This window comes from Embiotoca jacksoni, unplaced genomic scaffold, assembly GCF_022577435.1.
Source record: "Embiotoca jacksoni isolate LCO1_2020_lvr unplaced genomic scaffold, fEmbJac1.0.p SCAF_8, whole genome shotgun sequence".
Lineage (NCBI taxonomy): Eukaryota > Metazoa > Chordata > Actinopteri > Embiotocidae > Embiotoca > Embiotoca jacksoni.
The window spans coordinates 2,624,779-2,650,145 of record NW_027185436.1 but is presented as its reverse complement, the minus strand read 5'-3'; the positions used below and the strand labels follow the sequence as shown (position 1 = coordinate 2,650,145).

At 44.5% G+C, this 25,367-nt stretch overlaps 2 protein-coding genes and 1 long non-coding RNA gene across 6 annotated transcripts in view; 1 reads left to right on the top strand and 2 right to left on the bottom strand.

Annotated features, from left to right (window-relative positions):
* taok3a (TAO kinase 3a) overlaps positions 1 to 10,746 on the bottom strand; it is a 73,801-nt gene extending 63,055 nt beyond the window's left edge. Inside the window, exon 1 of one of the 3 annotated variants that reach the window (XM_069138388.1) lies at positions 9,840 to 10,746. The gene's annotated coding sequence lies outside the window, so the exon portion shown is untranslated. The remainder of the gene's footprint in view (positions 1 to 9,839) is intronic. The other 2 variants (XM_069138389.1, XM_069138387.1) reach the window with 2 other exon arrangements.
* Positions 10,747 to 13,107: 2,361 nt separating this feature from the next.
* LOC138191530 (uncharacterized) lies at positions 13,108 to 15,320 on the bottom strand. The gene is made up of 2 exons (XR_011177743.1): positions 14,918 to 15,320; positions 13,108 to 13,459 (listed from the first exon to the last, which is right to left on the bottom strand). It is a non-coding gene; the product is annotated as an uncharacterized lncRNA (long non-coding RNA).
* On the top strand, positions 13,429 to 23,272 carry suds3 (SDS3 homolog, SIN3A corepressor complex component). 2 transcript variants are annotated; one of them, XM_069138400.1, is made up of 12 exons: positions 13,429 to 13,637; positions 15,271 to 15,340; positions 15,476 to 15,531; positions 16,077 to 16,148; positions 16,983 to 17,002; positions 17,132 to 17,288; positions 17,559 to 17,654; positions 18,288 to 18,349; positions 18,443 to 18,464; positions 19,445 to 19,550; positions 20,384 to 20,468; positions 22,247 to 23,272. In XM_069138400.1, the coding sequence occupies exons 1-12, from the start codon at positions 13,526 to 13,528 to the stop codon at positions 22,343 to 22,345; spliced, it is 957 nt and encodes a 318-aa protein (XP_068994501.1). In that variant the 5' UTR covers positions 13,429 to 13,525; the 3' UTR covers positions 22,346 to 23,272. The 2 variants fall into 2 exon arrangements, with proteins under 2 accessions (XP_068994501.1, XP_068994502.1); XM_069138401.1 differs by lacking the exon at positions 13,429 to 13,637 and adding an exon at positions 13,658 to 14,365.
* The last annotated feature ends 2,095 nt before the right edge of the window (positions 23,273 to 25,367 follow it).

Below are 25,367 nucleotides of genomic sequence, written 5' to 3'. Positions count from 1 at the left end.
GCCAAAGCAATGAACAGGGGTCCACTGTAAATCTCCCAGCTCAGTAACTGGATTCCATGTAAGACGTCTATGCCGGCTGGCTGAGACGTTTCTTGAAGGCCACGTTCTTGGAGGGAAAACGATGATGTCATGCAGTCATTCGACGAGGCCGCATGGGATGTTGTGATTCACGGTTACACATTTATGGCTGAGACTCCCAGAGCTGTCAGCTTCATAATAGACTGAATAAAAAATGTCCCCCAACCACTGGTGTATCACAGGAAGGTCCGTTTCTGAAGGACCTCGTGGCTTTCAGTTGACCACAGAGACCAAAAAAAAAACCATTGAGGGAGGATGAGCGTGTCAAAGTCCGCATGTGGTTCCAAAGACGCATCCCAAACGTTGTCTTGCTCACCGACTGCTTCCATGACACAGTGGCCCAATTGTTTTCTTTTGATGAGTGTGACGGAGGAGTTGTCAGTTGTCAGTGTGTCAAAGTCAACGCGGAAGTGCCTCGTTTGATCATTTGACTCACAGCTATCAGGAGACACATGAGGAGAAGACTTAGCATTCTCACCTTCAACCTTTCTTCCCTCCTTAAAAGGAAAAGAAAGAATGATCAGCCAAAACGAAAGAGAGAGGCAGAGGGAGGAAATTAAGCAGAGGAAACCCCAAAAAGGAAACATGCATCTAGGCCACTGAGTCATTTCCCTTGTGTTTTGCCTCTTCCTCTTCTTCCATTTCAAATATACACTGACAGTATAAATTATGTACATCATCACTGGGGTTTACACAGAGTGGGAGAGGGCCCATGGGTTTCAGGCTTTAGGATTTCAGCTTTTATCCCCTGTAAAGTCTGCCCGCAATTAGTTAGGGAATTAATTCAGGCTCAGAACTTAGCCTCCCCCTTCCTCTTTCAGATCTGCACTGATTCAGCCGAGCCTCTTTTACTCACACACACAAAAAGAGAGATGGGGAGAAAGAAAAAAGGAAATGTCTGCCCTGCAGAGCCCAGATTTTATCCATACAAATAATTTAAAGGTAACACCAGTGTTATAGTAATGGCACTAAATAACATGTGTGTTGATGCAGCTGTTAAAATGGCTGTGTGTGTGTGTGTGTGTGTGTGTGTGTGTGTGTGTGTGTGTGTGTGTCATTTATGTTTCTGTCAGTGAAGGTTTTGCGCCTTCACTGATGTAAAGTGTTGAAGTCGTTTTAAATTGCTTGTTTTTGTTTTTTTGCCAACTAACAGTTTGGATCCAAAAGAAATTAAATTTGTCGACATATAAAGTCGTAAAAGAAACAAATATTTAAAGTTAATGCAACAGTTCATAATTTATTAAATTGTTTTTATGATTTCATTTTCTATCGACTGACAATCAGGTCTGTTTTTTAGCTCTACCTTTAATTCCAGGAATTTTATTACCACAAATTCCTTACGGTCATCATATGATTAATAATCAGACAGAAAGAACCAAATAAAAGATCTGGATCTTGTCTGTATGCAACTTTCTTGTGGACCATTTCTAAGGAGCTCAGCTCTCTTTCTTGCTCCAGGACACATGCAGGAGAATAGCTACTCTCCAGGCTTTAATGTCACTCCAATCAGCACCCTGCTGCCTGCTTTTTATATATTTCTACCATTCACTGTTGTTCCCGGCCTGCTTTTCCTGGCGGGATCTAATAACTTCCGTAACCCTTTCGTACCCTGTCTCTCTGGGATTGGAGAGGCTTCTCTCGAGCCTTCTAGGACATTTTCACTGTCTCTACATCTTCCACTTAAACAGTGAAGTCTGATATCACCAGTACACACAGGTCAGACGTCACGACCTCTGCAGTCCACAAAAAAAACTGTGGTTCTATATGTGTTGCCAATCAATAATTAATCTGGTAAACCTTTACACTGCAAATATGTGTGGGGGAAAAAGGAAGGCACATAAATAAATAATAGGAACCCTCTATTTATAAAACAGAGCCCAATAAATCAGAAGAGAGCAGGAGTATTTATATTTGAGAAACAATAAGAAGCAGTGCTAGATGGACAAAAGCTCTTATGCTACATCTAGCAGCTGGATGAATGTCAAGGTGCGTCGGATGCCGTTATGGCCCTCCATCTTGTTTATTATCCGAACAGTCGTGTGTGTTCCTACCAATACACTGGACTATCTGACAGTACTGCTAAATATCACTGTGGACTTGGATACCATCAGTGGTTTAATAAGCTACTCAATGACTGCAGAATTATCCTGTTTATTGGTGACCAACTCAAACAAACCACTTGAACCTTGAAATCTAATCCAGTAGTAATACTGGCTTGATTCCTGCGCCTTCACGCTTTCCTATTGGACATGGTCCCAGTGTGGGGACGATAGCTGGGCATGGGTCAGGCAGGCAGGTTGCCGTGTGCAGGGTGTGCGCATGCATCGGCTTCTTTGTTACCCTAATGGCCCGATTTAACTACTTCCTCATTAGCCCGCTGGGACGGTATCATCTCTGCAATTATCCTAAAGTTCCTAAAGCCTTCTGGCTTTGTAACGCTGCACATCTGGTTTATTTGTCTTTGTGTATGATGAGAGGTTGTGTGTGTGTGTGTGTGTGGGGGGGGGGGGGGGGGGGGGGGCTGACTGGCAGAGTTTCCTCCAAGTCACAGTTTAATTGGACAATTGTTCGGTTTAACCTCGGGCTCTCTGGGTTCACAAAGGCATGCAATGCCGTCCTAGTACGGACTATTAAGCAAGAAAAGGTGGCAGAAGTACTTACTTTGACTTGCATTGCATTCTTTTTCCTCATGAGGAACTCCTCTGTTCCCTCATGCAATGACACACCATTCACTTCCAGTCTGATTCAGGGGTTACAAAAATAAAGCTCCGCTGGAGAGATAAAGGCAACAACTAGGAGAGGAAACGGATATGCAAGACAATATCTTCCAATTGCTCAGCAGAAATAGTGTAACAGACCATAATTAATTAACCCTGATGTTTGTTGTCTTCTGTTTGAAACCATCCCAGGGGGGAATCCTGGGGGGGGGGGGGGGGCTAACACACAAAGTTGAAAAATGAACGTCCCATCTATCCTGATACGCTGCTGGCTGGCGAGAGCACAACACAATCTCCCCTCGATTCATCAGAGGTAAATCTCCACTTGACCCAATGGAGGCTGTCCAGTCGCAGCATTACGGCTGCACAGCGCTTGGGCTGAGGCCTAGATTCTCTTGGGATTGGGGGGGGGGGTTGGCTGGCACACACTCGGTTAGCCCAACAGATGAGGAGTTATCAAGCGTTTATGTCAGGTTCGGCGGCAGCGGGACCAAAAAGGTTCAGTGCAACGCTGCCCGGCGACATCGCCCTGAATCATTTGGTAATGCTGTGGAATGACAGCTCGTCAAAAGTCATCGAACAACGCCAGCGTTGGCCACGGTGTAGCGCCGACATGAAAGCGCTCAACCAACACGACGATGAAATGTGCTCTGCAGTGACACTTAAAAAGAAATGAAAGACGAGTTCGGAAACATTTTTGAAAAGGTGCCGACTAAAAAAAATGACGATGTATAACCGAGACACAAAAGCGCTTTGGGCAGGCAAAGAAAACTCCAAAAATAGAGCAGCGTGGTGCAGTGTATTACCTCACCCCCGTGCACATCAGCAAACGTGTCCATCACATTCATGCACACTAAGCCTCGCTGACATGTCCCACTCTGCTAAGCTAGCGGTGCATACTGGAGTTTTCCCAGTCGGCAGCATGCAGCGGGAAAAGTCAGCCGAACGGATGCAAATTGAAGGCCTATGACATGACACTTTCAATTTTTTAAAAGACCGCTATTACAGCGAACCACGTAGCTCTAAAAATACTCTCGTCTGAGCCTTTTCCTCTATTCTGCCAAGCTAAATTAAACCCCAGACCCAGGAGGGGTGGTGGTGGGCAGAGATAAGACAAGTCAGCCATCAGCAATGGTGATGTCTCTTTGGGTGATGGGGATGGCTGCTCATAATTCCCCAGCACTCCAACTTGGCCGAGTCACGGGAGGAGCAGATAGAGGCTTGCAGCTTTCGCGGGAGCGCTGGAGACAGATGTGGCCGGACATAACGGGGGTTGAGAAGAGGGTGGGCGGGTGGATGGGCCAACTCGTGGTCACAGCTGCAACTTTCGCCAGAGGATCGGAGGCGCGCTTCTAATAAAGGGCTGTAATCAAGTCACTCGTGCTAACCTCCCACACCCACCGAGGCTGACATGCCAAAATGCCTCTCTTATGACGCAGGCTTTTGTATGCTTGAGAAACACAATGAGGAGAAGACTGGAACTTGTAATGCAGAAGAAAGGATGACGTATTTAACAAGCAATCTGTTCTGTATTATGATGTACAACATATACGATACCGCGTGCCGTAAACAAGTTAAGCCAGATGTCATGCTGGTGGAGGTCCTGTGATAGATGTGGACACGTAAAAAGACTGGAATTACAAAGGTGAACAGAGGCGGCCACGTGCCTCCCGACAGGCTGACGTTTAAAACGCTGCAATAGATGCCTTTTAACGTGTGCAATATTTGCGTTGTAAATTGTGACCGCTGGATCCGACCAAAGCTCTAAAGCGGCCGGTCAGACGAAGACAGTCTTCATCAGAGCGAGGTGGTGAGCGAACAGTAGAAATGGCGCACTCACTGGGGGAGGCTTTTGTTGATGAGACATCTGTGGGGCCGTGACTTCCTCCCCTCCGAGGCAGCTTTCAGTAGACCGAGGCCATGAGTCAGGTCTGCACCAGCTGCTGGGCCATGACTCGATCCATTTCCCATTTTTCCCTGTGACTCCTATTATGGTCGGTGGTGCAAATAACACTGTTTCCATCAAATCCAGAAGTAAACGCAGATGAAAGAGTTTCTAAATATGAGCCGCTGGCCTTTTGGGGTCTTGGTGGACGTGAATCAACAGATGGATTATTAAAAAAAGAGATTTCGCCGAGAGGAACTAAAGATCTTCACCCGTTTGTTCAAACGCAATCAGAGAAGACGGATGACCGAGTCGGCCTTGTGTACAAACTTGGACGACTTCGGGTCGCACCCGCTGTGAACGTGTGCGTGTGTGTGTAGTCCTTACGATTGGCTAATTAAATCAAGTGCTAATTCCAATGTAGATGAATGCTGCTGCTACTCTCTCTTGCTGGCTTCACGAGACCGTGATCTCGTAGCAGTGCGGAGTTTCGCCGTCCTCTGGAATCAGCATTAAGAGCAGAACGCAGGAACACATCTGCTCGTAGGAGAGGTGGGGGGGGGGGACATAATTCTCCTTGTCATCTGAGACACCATTCCTATATTAGACATGCTAAACCAGATCACTGCAGAACATTAAGCCCGACAGCAGCGCTTTAATGTTGATGCGCTCTGCTACTGTAGCATAAACCACCAAACTGCTTTAGCACCAACTTAGCTGACAATTCTCTCATATTTGTCCAAAGTCAGCCTCCATCACATTAAAGTCAAAGGAAGGTGTTTCATTTCAACAGGTTGCCCTCGATGCAAAGCAATACGCTGGCATCAAGGGTTTTCGACTTCTGGAAAACATCATAGTGGCCGTCTCGCCGGTATGAAGAGTTGACGGGAACACAGCCAGTAAACTCATTACAGGGCTGGTGGAAGGACAAAATGCACACGGGACGGCCAGCGGGCCCGTCATGGTTCTTCAATGGGAGGAGCAGGTGGACTTGTTCACTTTGACATCCCCATCCTACACCGCTCAGGTCAGGATTTAAATGAGAGAGATTGCTTTAGACACTGCGGCACATGAGAAGAGCCGTAAAAAGCACATCGAGGTCATGACAATTATTGCAGCCGCTGTTTCACAGGGAGGCCGTGGCTATTTGTTGTACAGTGACGTGTGGACAGAAGCCACGTCTGTCCACATTCAAGAGTGGGGACTGAGGTTTCCATTTAGCGGAGTCGATTTCCTCTCTGTGAAGGTATTGTAATTATTTAAAGCTCCTGTAAGGACAGATTGTCTCATCAGGATCAGCGGTTGGTCTCATCCAGAGAACACACTCACTGTCTCAGACGCTCGGCAGCACATCGGATACTTCACACCGCGAGGATTTGAATTCAGCCACTACATTTAGGGTCGTCCTTCTCGCTGTTCAAACCCAATGTTGCGTTGCCGTTTTGCCAGACAACTTGAAAGCTTCCGATCGATTTCCTGAGTCCATGATTACTGATCAAAACCTTGCTGGTCATAAACGCTGCTGTCGGTCTGAAAGGTCTGGAGATGAAGAGTTGTGGAGGAGGAGCGTCCACATTCCTGTTCTGCTTAAAATGTGCAACTTTACTTTGTGGTGTCTGGTCACGCAAGCTATATTAGATGTATAGAGTTGTATGTTTTGGTGAGCACATGGAATAAAATGGTTTATCCAAAACACCGTGAAGCAATAAGAAGACGATTGTCTTTCTCTGTAATTGCTTACTTTGAATGCCGAAAATGTGATGACAAAATGCAGGTTTTAATATGACCTTGGTTTTATTTAACCTGCATCAGGTACCTTTATAAATAAAAAAAAAAACAATAATCTTATCAGCAGTCTCAGTATTGTAACGTAGGAATTACTGGTTACCTTAATACTCTTGTTCCATTGTGTGTGAACATTCGGATCAACTGCATTGTGTTGAACGTGGCACCATTAAATCAAATAATTTGACCTCAAAGGTCCAATTCAGTTCTTTTTTTTGAGTTTTCACATGCAGTTCACCAGTCCTAATCAGAAAACCTCATGAGACAAACAAGTTCTTTAAGTGGCAAATAGGAGTGATGTACAGACATCGGTGGCATTCATACATTTTCTTGTGTTTAAAATTTCTCCTCTCAGGTAAAAAATTGGACTGACAGTCTGTTAACTTGGTTGACTTAAGAATCATGAATAATACTGAATGAAAGTTTGAACTAAATGAAGTAAAATGAATAATATACATAAAATAGACTCTGTGCAAATTTAGCACACCGTTCACCACTTCATCACGACTGCCAGTTTACGAAGAGCATTTTGAGATGTGACCGGTTAAAGTATAAGCTGAGAACCATTCTCCAACTCAGTCATCTGCCTCCGTGTCTTTCTGCAAGTCGCTGTTCAGGATCATCCTCTGTAGCACCTGACAGTCACAACACATATTATAGGCTATAAAACTCTCATCTAATACCCTCGTTCACTGTCATGCCCTCTTGACTGCCTCTCAAATTAATGCCTCTAATTCTGGTTTAGAAAGACATTTTTAGCATCAACTTTATGCCGAGCCGTTCCTGCTTTATGTCTGTGCGGCGCTGCTCTGATGATACGTCACCGGCAGTTATACGTTTTATTTTCTTATTGTTCCGGTTACTTTGACACGACGACTGACATTGCTGCATTTCTTGTGTTTTTGTCCACTGGTTTCCGAAAGCAGGATTAGAAAGTCTTCTTTTTACTCTTTGGTGATATTTTTTTGTGAATGAAATAAGCAGTCTTTTATGGCAATTTAAGTGCTTAATTATGTCATCATGAAATGTCAAAAGCACGCGTGTCCTCAAGAATACTGTAAGTGGCATTCATCAGGTTGAAAAGAGCAATTTACAACAAATTAGCACTATGAAGAGAGGTTGGTGAATATGGAGCGTTTGTGCCGTGCAAGCCTCACCGAGTCCTAGGATAAGAAACCAGAAATGTTTTAGCGTGAAGCCCGTTGAGTCTTTTGATAAGGTTTGGCTAATAAAACATAATGCACCGTAAGCAATCATGGAGAGTGAGTGCTGAAAAAAAACCAAGGTTACGTCAAACTAAGAAAAACTTTCAGATATCAAATTATGATATTTCTACCATGTTGTCTGCCACCCTTCTTTTTTCTTTTTTTCTTCTTTCTTCCATTTCAAGCTTCTTTTGAAGCCAGTGTGAAACCGTGTCTTGTGTAAATGGGTGACAGCCTTTAGTGTGAACGTGGCCTCGGTGTGAGCATGTCTGGTTCCCACCCCCGACCACATCCCGTCTCTGACAGCGACATCAGCCAATTGTCAAGAGCAGCTGATGTGTCCTTTCCCAGTGCATCCGTCACGCACGCTCGCGCACACGCACACACGCACACACACACACACGCACACACGCACACGCACACACACACACACACACACACACGCGCACACGCGCACACACAAGTACTCAAAGGGATTTGTGCAAATTCACGACAAGACCCCTGGCTAACGTCTCAATAATCTCTCACACAGCTCTATAAAAAGACATGTCTGTTAGCAATATGTGTTTGGCTTCCTCTGACTGTCAGGAAGTTTATTGTCACGTTACGTACAGACCCGTGTCATCCAGTGTTTAACAAAGCCCAAACAAAGGCAGAACTCGAGACTATTGATTATGCGGCGGAATCTCTTCGGATTCCTTTTTGACTCTTGAAAGTCTCACGTTTGACGACGTGCACCGTAAAAAGGGTTTGTCTCACCAGATGTGGCTCATCTCACCGGGGTCAAAGTTCAAGAGACTCACGAGCAATTAACACATAAACTGTTCGCCATCAGCCTCCAGTGACCAGCGGGACGAAAGCCTGTCCAGTGTAATTCCAAAAGCATGACTAAGTTAGATATTAACCAGAAAATGGCACATTCGAGGTACAATCATAAATAGTGAAGTGCCCTAGATACGATAACTAATAAGGAAGTGAGTCACTTTCTGTTCCCTCTCAGTTGCCTGGTCAATAGGTGATGTGGGTGACGTGAACAAGGGAGAGGACTTGCACAACAGTGGTGTGTCCTCTGAACAAAAATCATGTCTGCAGTCAAGCGTTTCAGAGATCTCACTTCCTCTACATTATCACTAGACCAGCAAATCCTGCAAAACAAATGTGAGGTGACTTGATAACGGAGAGGAGGAGGGGGGGGGGAGGAAGAGGAGGAGGAGGAAGGGGGTTCATCCACAAATTCTTTCTCTGCAGCTCTGAGCAGGAAGATCAAGTCAGAAAATACTATACATCGATTTGAATGCCACGCAGGTGGCAATGCCATATTATGGGATTAAATCCTGGCGGTCCGTGGCCTGGACTCGCGCTCGCAGGCTTCTTAAAATAAATCTTTACAAATGACACAGTTTAGCAGAGAAACGCGGGTCTGCCGCTGCCTCTCACTCATGCGCTCTCCACACAGAGATGACATCATGTTGGGTCAGCTTGGGTTTTAGTGCTCAGCTTGCTATCTACATCTGCCATTTCCAGCGTGTCATGTCAGCCCACGTTTACCTTTAACGCCGGTTATTTAACCAAGCACCGTCCTGTGTGCAGGAGGTGACCTCTTCAAGCATTCAGGAAGGACTTCTAAAAAAATCATAATAAAAAAAAAAAAACAACAGAAGAAGAAGAAGAAGAAAAATAAAAAATAAAATAATAAGAATGACGCGCCGTTGTTGTCTTTGCATTGAATTAATGCGAGCTAATAGTAGCTGGTTAAAACCAGATGACGCTTACGAGTGCAGAGGGACGTAGTAATTGTAGTAAAACGGGGGTTCGGGTCATGTGTAGTGGACGCTCCGCTGTCTCGACCGAGAGCCATTGTGACGGCGCCTTGATAGTAAAATCTCACTCCACAACAATGTGAGATGCGATGGACGGTACCACAGGCGGTCCGGACGGTACCACAGGCGGTCCGGACGGTACCACAGGCGCTCCGGACGCGTCGGACTCGCGCGCACCGACATCCACACGGCGCGTCAACAACACAATAACATCCAGGACAAGTTTACGCGGCACCCAGCCGCCTTGTCATCCTTTCTTTTCTTTTTTTTTTTTTTTTTTTAAAAAGCAGACCCTCAGCTTGCACACTTTCACCACAACCTGTCATCCCCGTTTGCCCAGCGCACTCACCCCCCGAGGAGCAAACCAAGCGGCGGAGCTCCTTCCCCGTCACTTCACAGCGTCGACGCGTGAAGCAGGTGCGGAGACGACCATCGACCAGAAACACGCGCCTGAAGCTCGGACCGTTAAAACGTTGCGCACTTTCAGCGCCGCCGCCGCCGCCTGTACTCACCACCTACCGAGCGGAGTGGCGTCCAAACAACAAGCCGAGCCGCGTCGAAAGCGGGCGACGGCGGTCATGTCCAACTTCAGGTGCGACCTTACGGGCGCCTCCGACTCCTTTCCGTCCACTTTGACCGCTCTGACGCGGAGCTACAGTAGCTTAGCCGCGCGGGCGAGAAGGAAGTGTCATTTCACATCGAGAGCGCGAGGCTTTTTTTTTTTTTTTTTTTGCACGAGCGGTTGTAAACCGTCGAGGGGGAAACAAACAGCGCGCGACAGCAGAAGGGAGAAAACAGCCGCTCACCTGCGCGCGTGTGTGTGTGTGCGTGGAGTAAAACTCGTCCTTGTTCAAAAGCGTACGCGCTTTCAGGAGGATTTAGTCCGACTCTGGAGATGTCGGAGTGACTTCTCGAAGTGCTGTCAGTTGGTGCGGACTTCCTGAATGACGGAGCAGCGGGAGCACAACCCCTCAGTCCGCGTTTGACAGCTACTTTGACAGACAGGCGGAAATAAAGTTGTCTGGCGCAGTGAAGGGACCTCTGCAGGATGCGCGCTCTCTCTCTCTGTCTCGCGCTCTCTCGCTCTCGGCTTTGTGTTTTATTCAGAAAACATACCAAAATGGATCGTTTTGCATGTATCTGAGGCTCAATTGGTTTACTCAAATCAAATGCAAATCTACGACGCGTTAAATATCGTTTCGGTTGTGATGCTTTTAAATAACAAGAGCTACTATAAAAGTAAACGTCCAACAATCCTACACCTTATTTCCTTTGCAAATCATTAAAGATGCATGCACTGAGTCATCCCGATTTTGTTGCGACTTCAGTAGTTGGTCTCCTGAATATACTCGGTACAATGCTGCCACCTACTGTTGCAGTGGAGAAGTTCAACTGCAACACTGTACTGTGAAGACCACATACCTGTTCATTGTCTTCTAGTTTATTTGGAAAAATCTGAATAGTGTGCAACATATAATTTGTTTTTTAAAGAAAACATACACACAAGATAGAACCTGGAATTATGTGACCTTACAACAAACTAAAACACTTATTTGGTAAGGAACACACACACCCCACCCTCTACCTCATCTTATAGTGTCAAGTGCTTTACATGGTGAAAACAATACCGCCTGGGCAAACACCAGAAGCCAGATTAAAGGTTATATAAAACACTAAAATAGAGTAAAAAGATAAACTAAGTAGTAAAACCAACTCAAATGTAAGAAGACAAGTTACCTAAAAAGTAACATTCAATTAAAAGTTGAATAAAATACAAGTTTAGAGTAAATATACCAGATACACCAAGTTTTAAAACAAACTACAATAAATAACCAATTAGATAAATAAATAAAATTCTATTTTAAATTGCACAACATATTTAAAGAGAGTGAAAGAATAGAAAAACTGATTAAAATGTAGGCTGTAGCATTAATAAACAGACAGAATGAATAAACACAATAATACATGCATTTTATTGTGAAATTTAACCAGTGCAGATTACAATATGCTGAAAATTGAATTCATCCTTGAATTCATGTGACCTGAATTTTCCTCTTTGGAAAAAAAAGTTTGCTATAAGTTATAGATATAAATATATTCAAAGTGCTAAAATGATCATTGTCAAATTCTGGTCTTATTCCAGAAAAAGAAAACATCAGTTCTAGCAATTGGGAAGATCAAAGTGGTCAAATTCAGACACAAAAATTTAAGATTCAAACTCAACCAAATACAAGCAGCCGTGTCTTGTGTTTGCACATCTGCCTAAAATACGAAGGGGTGTCATCGGCTGCCTGGATCGGAAGTTTTCATCTTGAATTGTGGTGTGCACAGAGCCTGTCTCTGTCCAAAGCCAACATAATAAAAGCAAAACACAGTTCTGAAAGACCATAAAGACTGAGAAACGTATACACTGACACCATGACAACATAATACTGAAAACACAGAGTAAGGGTTGTGACAAATACTTACCTTCTTTATCAATCAGATAATTATTTGGTCGATAAAATATCGGACAAATGTGAAAATGTTCCTCAGAGTGATCCCTGTAAAGGTCCCGTGTGGTCGGACCAACAGACCAAATATCCAAAGTATTCCTTAGTGAAAATGCTGATTTAGCAGAAGATGGCTTCAACCCGTAAGTCTTCAGTGATTGGCTCAGCACACTTCAAATGCAACTCTCAACCCAGGTCGGACCTGAAGCCATCTCTAGCGGGTTAGGAGGCCAGAGCCTTATTCATCAGGCCACTGGGGCTGCTGCATTTGTTGGGGAGCTTCTATGTGTTATTGTTGCTACCAGGAAATACTGACTTGCACAATGATCATTTGAATGTAGCTTCATTTTTCATGTAAAGGGATGGCAGCCTTTGTGTGAAGTAACAGCAGGGAATCATAGATGTTGTCCACTGTGGCCTGAACTGCAGATGCATTGTTTGGTCTATAAGATGTCAGACGAGGGGGAAAAAAAATACCTGTGACATTTTCGAAAATATATTTTGTTCTGCCGGGTCAAAACCTGAAGACTTGTAGTTCACCACATCTCCAGAGGCTCCTTTTCATTCTCAGTTTTTAGGGTTTGTTTTTAACATATACAGAAGAGTCCCTGGGAAGCAGCAGTGACACTGAGCGGATTGATCTGGTAAAATAATGTGAACTGAAATCATATGTAACCTTTGTGGTGGGTGCAATTATGATGTGCCGTCTGAACTTAAGTTAAAGGTTATTTGTATGTCCATGAAGGCAATATGCTAAAAATGCACGTGATCCACGGGTTCCATGGTTTCAAAGTGGCAGGAATCCACTTCAAACTCAAATCTTTTCTGTAGAAAATCACTAACAGGGTGTATCACTGTGATTTAAACATAGGTTTCTCTGACTTCAACAGGAGATGATGAATACAAAAAGGTTAAAGGGATCTCCAGATTATCCCTTATGAAGCATGAGTTCAAATCTCCAACATTTTTTGTTTAAAAAAAACAGACTAACTTTTATTGTCCCATTTTTGAATCCAACAAATTAATATCACAGACTTTTAGGATGCAAAACTGCATGCTGCTTTGAAGCATTTGAATAACATGAGTGAGGATTGCAATACACATTTTATTATGTTTTTTAAAAAAAACAAAAACAAAACAGCCATGTTATAGCCTACTTTCTGGAACCAATGTGGGAAAAAAATGAATATATTAGCGAGCCAACAATAGAGCCAAAACAGACCCTACAACATCGACTGTCCGGAAATATGCCTGTTTACATGTTTCAGCGTAGAGTTCACTGCGTTTATAGAAAATGTTCTCGTTCTGCACTAGCGTCCATAACCTTATTTTAGTCTATTTTAATTGTTTATAAAATCTGATTGAATACGTTATGTACATATTTAACCACAATATCCCAGGCTTTCTATACAGGCGTACGGTCAGCCATCTCGACACATGGAGGTCCTGCCGGTTGTAGGCGCTGTTCCAAAGCGAGCTGCAAAAAAACACAAATCGATTGTTTATTTTGTGTTTGTTTACATTTTTTTTTTCGAGCGAACAAATGGCCTCGACTCTGCTCTCACCGATGGTGGACTATTACAACGACGAGGAAGAGCTGGACAGCGTGGACGACGACGACGAGCGGAGTTTCAGGGGGAGAGACTCAGAGGAAGGTAACGTTTGGTCGAGCGGCGGCTCCCGGAGCGGCGGGCTGCGGCTACTTGTTGGAGGAGGAACGGAAACACGCGGTTGTCGCGCTAAATTAGCTCGGTTTTTAAACGGTGTCGTGTCGGGCGGAGTGAGAGATGTTACAGCGACTTTATAAGTCAGGAGTTTGAAGCGCCTTGCTCGAAGCGGGGAGTTCAGCCGCACGCAGTTAGCTCGCGGGCTACGTAACGTTAGCTGCCGGAGAGACGACCTGGACACTCGGCGCAGGTCTGCAGCGAGTCAACGAGACAACGAGTCTCCGAGTCAACGAGTCTCCGAGTCAACGAGACAACGAGTCTCCGAGTCTCCGAGTCAACGAGACAACGAGTCTCCGAGTCTCCGAGTCAACGAGTCTCCGAGTCAACGTTCAACATCTCCGGGGAACTCGTTTATATCACACGCGCTAACTGGCGGGCGTCTTTTTTTTTTTTTTTCTTTTTTTTTTTTTTCTTTTTTTTTAACCCGACGTCGAGCCCGCCGGTCGTCTTTAACCACGTTACGTTACCGAGGAGCAGATTTCTTCAGCCGACCTAAACACACGACGCGACGCGACTCGGCCCGAGCAGCGACGTGGTGACTCCAGCTGCGAGCAGCGGCAGGTCGGTCGTGTCCGCCGCTCTGCCCTCTTCACGCGGATCAGGGAGAACCGGACGAGCTGCAGCGAGACACCGGGGAGACATGACAACGCCACAAGGTTAGCTGGCTCCCTCACACCGACGACCGGCCGGATCTGTGCGTGTTTCTCTCCGGTTATTGTAGTTTAAACTACGGGAGCGACAACCGGGTTCGTCTTTGAGCAGCGGACTGAGCTAACTTAAGATAGCATATGGATGCTAACAGAAAATGAAAGCTGCCGTGTCAGCTCGACGGGACCGGGCCTCGGCTCGACCGGACCGGGCCTCGGCTCGGCGGGACCGGGCCTCGGCTCGACCGGACCGGGCCTCGGCTCGACCGGACCGGGCCTCGGCTCTTCGCTCCGTCACGGGGTTCAACGTAAAGCCGGCAGACCTTTTTTTTTTTGTTTTTTTGGGAGCCGCTGGTTTCCCGGGTTTGCCACATTGCACTAGCTTCGATGACATGCTAGCATCGTGTTGCCATTGGACCGACGGCACCACCAGCCGGGCCCGGACCGGACCGGACCGGACCGGGCTGGTCCCAACATGCGGCGCACGGTTCACATACGAAGCAACAGCCACGTTAAACACGCGCTGAATGAATGAATGCGTGTCCGCGGGGTTAAACTTACATGTCCAACGCGTGGAAAACCAGCTGTGTCCACCGGACTTGTCCTGCTGTCAACCCAGGACCGTGAAGTGTGCTTGTCCTCCCGGTCTCACCGACCGGAGGGCATCCCCAACCGGAGGGCGCTCACCATTACCTCCCCGGTGCCACGCACGTCCTTTTGATCCGCACTGATCTCGGCTTCCTGATTACATCAGGACCGTTTGCAGATCTAAAGACGACACAATTGTCCCACGGGTGTTTTGAAATGATCACAACTGAAGTATTTCTTTCAATGCCGAATGAGATTTAAGAATTTCAATCGAGAAATAGTTTTGAAATGTGAGTCAATTCCTGTCCTGTCATGCCCTCTTCCAGACACCGAGGATGCCAGTGAAACGGATCTGGCCAAACATGACGAGGATGACTACGTGGAAATTAAAGAGCAGTGAGTATTCTGCCAACCTTGGATCAGATGTTCCGACCTTAATAAAGGTCGTTTTGCGGTGCAGGTTTTGAGTGTTTGCCCGAATGCCGCTCACGGTAAAGAGATTGTGATGTTGGCTGTTGTTTTTCATTGCAGAATGTACCAAGACAAGCTGGCCTCTCTGAAGAGACAGCTGCAGCAATTACAAGAAGGTAATAATCGCTTGGATCTTCAGTCTTATGATCAAAGGAGTTCGGAGCGAAGCTGAACTTTATCTTTCGGGATTTGTGTGAGGACGGGAATTTGTTTTTATCAGTGATATTTGAAGGGCACAGCCAAATCCTTACTTATTACTCACGGTGGTAGGTCGTCAAGGGCTTACATCATCAGGCCAGGAAACCTGTTTCAGAGCCAGTTTAAAAGTGCTGCCATTGTCACTGGCGAACAAGAGAAAGCAGAAACTGATGATGACAAATGGCCCTCTTGTCACAAACAGCTCAGTTTAAATGATCGAGACTGTATGTTGTTTACTGATGCAAACGGTTTCTAAACTGCTGACTGTGCTGTACGAAGGCGCTGCAGCGCCACCGCCTGCCCCACGAGGCCCTCGTTGCTCAGTCTGAAGTTGAGCGTGGAAATTGCAGAGCGACGGGTCTTGTTTTCCTAAATGAAAATGTCGGTGCAATGCTCGTAGTGGAATTTTAATAACTTCTCCTCGTCCCACACGAACATCTAAGTCACAGTTTGGTCTCTGCAGGTACACTGCAGGAGTATCAGAAGAGGATGAAGAAGCTGGACCAGCAGTACAAAGAGAGACTCCGAAATGCAGGCAAGCACAGACTGTGTTCTGCTTATCATGCAACCACGTTGTGAGCAGACTGTTCAGATGTTGGAGTACTTTGTTTTAGTTTGGTCTGTTTAGCCGAAGGAGAGAACCGGCAATAATCAGTGCTGCAAAACAACCGCTCTGAGGCGAGAAATGGGAAAAGAAAACCATCTCGCATCTTGGATTTAAGAAGAGAAAAGTTTTGATAGTCAGATCTGATTTTCTTTGGTTGGGGTTTCATGTCCACATCCAGAGTTTGTCCCAACATTATAATTTGGTCAATTGAACCATACAGCGTCACCTCAGACGGCACATATACATCAAAACATTTTAGGAGACTAAGATAAATAAAGTGCGTTGTCGGAACTATCTTCATCTCTCTTTGCTCTCATTCTGTTCGTCGTTCACTATTCGATTGTTTTAATTATACTGGATACTTTGATTGTGTCGACTCGGTAGGTTGTCTTGTTTTTTTCTTTCGCTTGACTTGTTTCAGAATTTAACTTCCTCAGTATTTAACGAATCAAAATGACAGTTTTTGACCATAGTGCACTGCAAAAAACAAAGGCTTTGGTAAAAGACCCACAGTATCCCGAGTGGAGGACAGTTGTTTCATTCATGAATGATCAACTGACAGCTTTTTTCTCTTATTTTTAAGCTCAGAGATATTTGCTAGAAACTTTAGGGTATTTTTGCTGTAAGCTGTTGTTCTCTTTTGTGGTCTTGAGGGTCACTACAGTGGACTTGGACATCAAACATCAAGATGTAATGTGCCAGCATGACACTGAACTGAAATTTGTTTTATGTGACCGTCTGTGTTTTACTTTTTCTTTACAGATCTGTTTCTCCAGCTTGAGGTAGGCGAAGTTAATATCCTTAATTGACAGATCTTGTTTATGGAAAATCAGCCATTACTTTTTGGGCTTTACAAGGTAAACAAACTTTTAACTCCACGTTGTCTCATTTCTTCTCCGTGTCTTCTCCAGACAGAGCAGGTGGAGAGGAACTACATCAAGGAGAAGAAGGCAGCGGTGAAGGAGTTTGACGACAAAAAGGTTGAACTGAAAGAAAACCTAATCGCAGAGCTGGAGGAGAAAAAGAAGATGATTGAGAATGAGAAATTAACAATGGAGCTGACAGGAGGTAAGAGCCAGAACTGGGTTATTAATCAGCAACTTGCTCAGCAGCAAAAAGAGAAATGGGGTAAAAAAGTATGTGGGTTGAGTTTTTTTTTCTCTCTCCACACACTTTAAAATGAAGATGTCTGATTAAAGTAGGACTTTACGATAATGGTAGCTGTCCTTTTAAAATTGCCTCTATAGTTTGAGTTTGTTTTATGTAAATTACAAAGTTGAGCTTTTTCAGAAAGTTTTCCTCTAATTGGGTGTTATTGTTGATTTCTGTCATCCACAGACTCAATGGAGGTGAAACCGATCATGACGCGGAAGCTGAGGAGACGGCCCAACGATCCGGTCCCAATACCGGACAAACGGAGGAAACCTGCACCAGATATCCGTCACATGAACTTTTCTGATTGGCTACAGCTAGCGGTCGCGTTAGATGATTAGTTCTCAACCAGCGGGGCCATTTTGAATAGGAGACGTCTACGGGATTTCTGCTGCTTCGCTTTTGTTTTGAAGAACGTTTTCAATGACGCGGTGTGCAGAAGCTGTCTGCTGCCAACATTGTCATGACAAGTGCGACTAAAACTAACGTCGTCACATCAATAGTTCGCTCTCATTTGAGCATTTATGAACAGTTAATATGACCTGCTAGTTTATGTCTTTGGGTTTTTACCCTAGTTGCATTTTTTTTGCACTTTTTTTTGTTATTGCTTGTCATTAACTGCATGCTTGGCATTGGGAATTGTTGCACTATTTCTTTATGAAATTAATTTGAGTCACTCAAAATGTCAAGCAGATATATGAGTCCCGAGGCTGGATAAATTGACAACCCCACTGCTTTAGTGCTAATCTGCACGGGGTAAAACAATCAAAAGTTTTTCTGCCGGTGGGACTTTTACTTTGTCAACAAGTGTTTAGATTCCCAGAGGAGGAGTTTAGTTTTTAGTAAAAGTTTTAGGTCTGTGGCCGATGTCGTCAGCCTTTCTGTGTTAAAACTGTCTTCCTTAACTCTTCAAACCGCAGCTAAATTATTTGTTAACAGACGAGCAGATAATGGAAGACTTAAGAACACTTAATAAGGTAAGAGTGTCTGAATCTTATCGCACATCCTTACTGAATCATACTTTTTGTAACGACTTGTTTTAAAACGTTATCACACTTTTCTCTTTGCAGCTCAAGTCACCAAAACGACCAGGTACGTCAGAGATCACCTTTTTGCAGTTCATTTTCGCTTGACCTTGACTCAAAGCTCTGCAGCTTAGGTTTTTCATATCTGGAAATGCACTCATTCATTTCACCTTTGTTTGTTTGTAACCAGTGTTTGTTTACTTCACAAGATACTGTACGCTTTAGCTCCTCCACCCCCTGAACACCGTATTGAAACGAGACAAAACAAGATCTTCAGTGACTGGAGACTGTTATAAAGAAACTTGACTTGACAAAATTTGAACAAACCGCTGTTTCATTTTCAGCGACAAAACAAACATGACTGTATTTAGTTTGAATCAAAAGCTAATGTTAAAAATGGTTGTCATTCGGGTCTGATGACGCCTGTTGTTGTGCGACCACAGCAGTCTGTACCGAGGTGTGTTTATTAGTGCTATGTGGAATTAACATTTTTATATTGTTACATGTGAATGTGGGGATGACAGAAATAGGCTTTGTTATATATCTGGTGTAACACATTTATCGTGTACTGTCCATGTTTCTAATAAAGAAAAAAAAACACAGCCAGCAGCTGTTAGCTTAGCTTAGCATGAACACTAAAAACATGAGGGGGAAAAGCTAACCTGGGTTCAAAGGTAACACAAACCTGAATATTTAATTACTGCTAATCATGACGTCAGGTAGATCTGTTGATCAGTAGTTCTGTTGTTACCATCAGGTTGCCAGGCAACCAGCAAAAAAAGTTGGTCTGGCACCTGTAACACTGCGACATACTGCCTTTACTCTTCATTGTTTATGCAGATCAGACAAGGCTAAGCTAAGCTAAGCAGCTGCTTGTTTTAAGTTCAATTTAACAGACAGATCAGGAAGTTGTGTTGAGCCTCTCTTCTCAACAAGAAAGTCAATACACACATCTCTCAAAATGTCTGCAAACTGTTCCTCAAAACACAAACCTGTCGATCCGTAGTTTTGTATGGTGATTCTGATGGTGCGCTTGTCCCTCTGCAGTGTCTCCCTCGTCTCCAGAGCACGTCCCCTCTGCTCCCATGGAGAGCCCCTCCCAGCGCTACGAAGCCCGCATCGAAGACGGGAAACTTTTCTACGACAAAAGATGGTGAGTTTCCAGTTTCACCTTCGCAGCAGGCGGCTCAGTGTTTCTCTCACATGGCACCATTTCTTGCATACCTTGACTGCAGCCACTAGATGGCCACATTGACATTTTACAACCACTCGGATGGCAGCCTCTCTGTGTCTGGGCTACAGAGAGATATTATTTAGGAACCACTGAATATGCGGGTATTTGAAGCCACCATTAAAAAAAAAAATACATATTCAGAGAATATGTCTGCATTGGATCTACTGTTGCCTTCTGCTGTGATGCAGATATAAAGAGAGTTCAAATCCTTGACCAGACACAGCCGTGATGCCCTTCTGTTGGAGAGGTGAGCTCTGCATCAGACCTGTCAGAACACAAGGTCGTTTGAAGAGGGGTGAAAATAATAACATTCTGTCCTATTAGCTGCTGATATAGTCAGAGGAAGTTTAGAGGACTGAGCTGTGAGGAATGTGCAATTTTCTTTCAAGGCAAAGTCTCATTTATTCACAGCTAAAGAAGACGCCACCACCGGAAAGCTTTCTGAAAGAGCCACAGGGAGACATTTGTGTCATTATTCTTCACTGGGCCCTTAATGATCAAATACTTTTGACTGTCAGGCTCATCCTCGGAGTTAGTTCGGTCCTCTGATGGTTTGGAACCATTAAAAAAAATAACAGACTTTTTGTTTTGACTTTCCAGTCCAATTATCTGCTTAGTGCCATCTCAGGAGGAATGTGCTTTATTCAGCCGGGTAAAACTGTGTATAATGAACCCCTCTCCTGTCTACACTTATGCCTATTCACTCATTCTTTACCAAGAATGCCAACATTTTTCTCTTTTTTTGCTGACAGGTACCACAAGAGTCAGGCCATCTACTTGGAGTCAAAGGACAACACGAAGATTAGCTGTGTCATCAGTACAGTAGGAACCAATGAGGTGAGTTTTACTTCTCATCCAGATCCTGTATCATACAGAACTGTGTTTACTGCTTAAAAAAAAAAATCAGTCAGGGAATATACAATGGTTTTCTCAATGTCAGCAAATCCCATGAATATTGTCTGTTTAGCCTTGAAGAAGTCCTCTGTAAGCCACACCGCTGCACCGGGTGACATGTTCCTTCATTACTTCTTGCCTGAAGGCCACGTACAGCAGTACCCTGCTGCTGTAAACCGGGTCAGCCCGGCTCCACCCAACTGTTGCTCACAGCTGCAGTTCTCACTCCGATTATAGTCTGGAAACCCTTTTTGCGTTAACATTCGTGCCCCACTCTGATGGGCGGACCAATCAGTGGCCAGACGGGGTGACTACGTGCCACGACGTCAACGTCAAGTGTTTGTTTTGAAACAGAGTTTCAACAATAGCGGCGGCGGAAAGAGCCGCATGAAGTGATACGAACAGTTGTAGTAACACTAGTATGCATAGAGGAATTAAAGCTGGAGTAAAGTGGACACACTGCCTGCAAGGTGTGCAGTAGGGGAATGACTTGATTATCATTTTGTCAGCCGTGTTAACAGGTTAGAGCAGCGACACGACCCGGGTGAGACGCACACGTCGTGCCTCGCTGCTGCCGTGCATCATCACCGGAGAATAGGCGTCTCATCTAGTTTTCAAGCGTGTCCTGCGCAGTTCCCCGGCCAAAATAGACAGGGGGGGAAAAAAATAAAAAAAATCTGTGATCATGTGTGCACTATATAATCACAGCAGAAACACGCTGTCTGCTGTAATTATACTACATCAATATTATTCTTCTGGTGCGCTCTCCCTTTTTCTCTCTCTCCTCTGTGTGCCTGTGTCTCTCGCTCTGAATGAGGGTAACAAATATCAAGTGTCTGCTTTTTGGTTACAACTCCTCACTTGTCAAACCTCAAACTTTTGATCTCTGCTGGACTTTATCAAAGAGAAAGACGGGGCTGGCAGCGGCAGCACCGCAGCAGACACGCGGGCAGTGTGGACACCCACACACGTGAGCGAGCAGCAGCACAGTGAGGTAGCCGTCATACATGTACCATGCAGGCAGTGTCTTAAAAAAAAAAAAAAGTCATTTACAGACACTTTGCTCACATTGGGGAGGGTCTCTGTTGTTTGCAGCTTAGTGAAGTTCAGCAAATCACGTCGTATGCTGATTGGTTAAAGGCTGCTCCCAATAGTTTAGAAATGAACCCGAAGTCTACACCCGTTAGGATGCAATGACTGGAAATAATCCTCAATGGAGTGTAGCCAGACCCATTTATTCACAAAGTAAATCTGGGCCTGACAATACCAGACTAGTAAAGAGCACCAAATATGTATTAATACACAGCTGAAAATAGTCTCCAACTCTTTAGTCAGTATGACATTTAACGTTAACACTTACCTGACCGGCTATTTTTTGGAATTACTGAGCCTTTTTTTTTTTTTTTTTTTTTTTTAGAAAATTCAACTCCGCATCTGCGACCCTTTTTAGCGATGTAGTGAGGCAGTGGTGCTTGAATGGTAGAACGGGAACAGAGCAGCCACAGACTCATTTTGTAGATTTAACTTGTGTTTGACTTGTACTGAGTGCTCTTTTTTTTTTTTTTTGTAGTTGTTTATGGATATGGGGATGCAGTTTAGCTTTCTTCTCACAAACTGGCTGGTGTATAATGTTGGTTCATACCGACAGGTCGGCCCAGCAGCAGCTACTGTGGAATGAATTCTTTCTAACCGACTGTCTCGCTGTGTTCCTTGTTGTCCAGATTTGGGTGAGGAAGACGAGCGACAGTACAAAGATGAGGATTTACCTGGGACAGCTGCAGAGGGGAGCGTTCGTCATCCGTCGACGGTCGGCCGCATGAAATATAGCCGCACCCTTCCCCCACCTTCCCCCACCTGCTCATGTATCCATCCATCCACCTGCTCCTTCATCCATTGTTTCCCTATTTGGAGCATCTCGGTTGAGTTTCACGAGGCCTCTTATTTTATATACGCTACCCCAACCACACACACGCACACACACACACACACACACACACACACACACACACACACACACACACACACGCACACACACACACACACACACACACAGTCTTCCGTCATCTGTTTTTCTTTCCCACATTGACCACATGTGAGTACAGTAGAGGTGGTCATATGCACAGCTGACTGTTTTCCAGCAGTATTTGTCACTATGTGGCATGTGTGTGTGTGTGTGTGTGTGTGTGTGTGTGAAAGCGCCTACTTAGTTTTTTTTCTATCATGCTCTCAACACAAACCTTTTCTTCACCCGCAGTCTTATTTGCATTTCCCATTAAGTTATTTCCCCCCACCTCATGTTGACCCTGAGAAACTGTCCCCACGACCGTTAACATGTCTCTCTGGTGACGAATAACAAAGCAGGCACTGAAAAACCTGGACGAGAGACGGCTTCAGGTTTAGCTGAACATCATAAATCCACCAACGGAAGGAAGTCACAGTTTCCTCAGACAAGGAGCCATTTTCAAGAAGATGTCTTTTGCACTGTCATCAAGAAATGGAGGTTGCTTGCAATGCTGATAGTTTTTTTTTTTTAATTTTTTTTTTACAAAAAACATGTTTAAAAGCCCTAAAAAAAAAAACATTTTGAAGTTTGTTGATATTTTTTTTGTTTGACATTTCAAGTGATCGTCTCTACATGTGAACTACCTGGATTACTTCAACTGTATTTGCATGTTAAGCATTAAGTTCATTATTGATTTGTACTGTGCTCCATTTTATTAAAATGTTTTCTGCCTTTTATTGAAGAAGTTTCATTCTTCTCATGATTATGAAATGCACCTCCAGGTTTGCTGCAACTAGTGTCGGTAATCTAGAAAAACATCAACATGGTTACATACAGATATTTGTAATACTTCACCTTGCCTTCAGTTTATTATGTACTATAATGCAGCTTATGCTGAGGTTTGTTTTTTCAGATCTACAAATCCTATATTTGACATTCATTTTCATTTGGAGTTGCCTCAAATCTGAAAGATCCCCCTCGAGGTGGTTCATGCTTTGAGTACCGGTCCTCATGATGAACTGACATTCAGCAGATATAGAACAACATTAGCATTTATTTCAAGTTGTGTTTCCAGTATTTACTCTCCTGTATAGCTCTGTATGGAACTCAGGAACTCGCAAGCCTGTTCAACTAACAGCTCGTTGAGCCGCCTACAAACCAGGCAGGACCATTGACATAAAGGAATGTGAGCACGTAGGAGTGTGTGCATCTATGTTGGTAACCTTGGTGGCAGGAGAGCGTGGGGATGCGGAGGTTCAGGGAAACCCACATGAGCTGAGCAAACAACAAGCCTCAACACGTCGTTCTTGAAGCTACAGACACGTAACTGATTGTGAAAATGGAAAATTCCTGAGATAATAGTGTGACGGATGCATTAACTTTGCCATGAAACAGTCCTGTCCGGAATTGATTATAATGATAAAAGAAAAGGGAAGCGCAGGACTACTTTGTTCCATGTAATATATCTCGTAACATTACTGGAAGAGCTTTTGAGCTCAGTGATTTTCCTGTTTGGCCCAGCTGCTGTTGAGGTTGAGTAATCCTGCTCTTCCAACTTCTGAGGGAAGTCTCTGGTTCTGGCTGCTAAATGCTTCTCTATGTTCCCCGGCTTGTTGCTAGCTGTTATTTTGGTGGTGAGTATCTTGAACATACAGGTTTATTTTGCTGCAAAATATGCTATAGCATACCAAACCAACTGTGACGCACTTATTGGTTACGAGGCCTGGAGTTCGGGTTTTGGCCGTCCGATCATGTTGCCAGTTGGGAGCTGTTTGGATCCAGAAGTGACCATATTTGGACAAACCGAGGTGGGGGGGGGGGGGGCAGCGGTGGACCTGACTTGATGTGGGTGGAAACTCAGCGATAGCCATAACTGTACCACAGTCCTGTCAATCAAACAAACACACCTCCAAAAACTCAGATTTTTTTCAGGCTTATTTTTTAATTAATGACGGGATTATTTTCAGATGGACTGCTAGAAATCTAATAAGAAGGAGTGATTTAAAACCGAAATAACTTGTTTAAAAAAAAAAAGTAATAACATAATAGAAAGTGTAACGGGAGTCTGTGGAGCCGCAATCATTTTGGAGCCAACCTCTAGTGGTACTCAGTGGTATTGCAGCTTAAGGAGAATTGTAGGGCTTTGGTACGTTTATTATGATCTTAAACTGATCGTTAAGCGATATGGTAGAAAGACAAGTATTTGAAGTGGTGTATGTTTTTTCCAACTCAGTCGTTTTTGTTTTTTTCACATCACATCCACTTATCGCCCAGTGTGTCCACATCATCAACCTGACCGAGTCACCTCCCAGCTGCAGTCCACTCACACAGCTTCTCTCAACCATCACTCCACTTTTGTAAACAGCCGAATTATTTGGCATTCAGCGCAGGTCTCCGCTGGCCGAGCAGTCTGCCTTTTCCCTCTTGTGTGTCCTATTGGTTTAACCGGATGGCATGCTTCACTTTGCCTGACTTAATGATACTGCTTGACAAGGAGGGCAATTACGGTTTTGCCATGCTGCACAAAATGCAAGGCTCATTTGAAAAGGCTTGTTGTCCAGAAACCGTCAGGTGTGATTGCTCAGTCTCTGGCGATGATGTGAAATGAGCTGATAGTGAATGTGATGCCTGTCTGCTCCCTTTATTGCATCGCATGTCTGGCTTTTGGTCAAAGCCACAATAGCACACACTGAGGGGCTCAATGTGAGTTCTACAAGCGTGGATGTCTTGTGAGTGATTCGGCGTCACAGCCGGGCAATTTAACTGATCTGAAATCAGAGGCAGGGACAGAGCGGTGGTCGGGGATAGCAGCTCCTGTAACATAGGATACTTGTTGTGCT

What these genes read in the sequence shown, in the direction of transcription:
- suds3 (XM_069138400.1), top strand. Translation starts at nt 13,526, where the DNA reads ATGGCCTCGACTCTGCTCTCACCGATGGTGGACTATTACAACGACGAG. An exon ending in AACAATGGAGCTGACAGGAG is followed by an intron (nt 17,289 to 17,558) that starts GTAAGAGCCAGA and finishes TGTCATCCACAG; the next exon opens with ACTCAATGGAGGTGAAACCG. An exon ending in CAAGTCACCAAAACGACCAG is followed by an intron (nt 18,465 to 19,444) that starts GTACGTCAGAGA and finishes GTCCCTCTGCAG; the next exon opens with TGTCTCCCTCGTCTCCAGAG.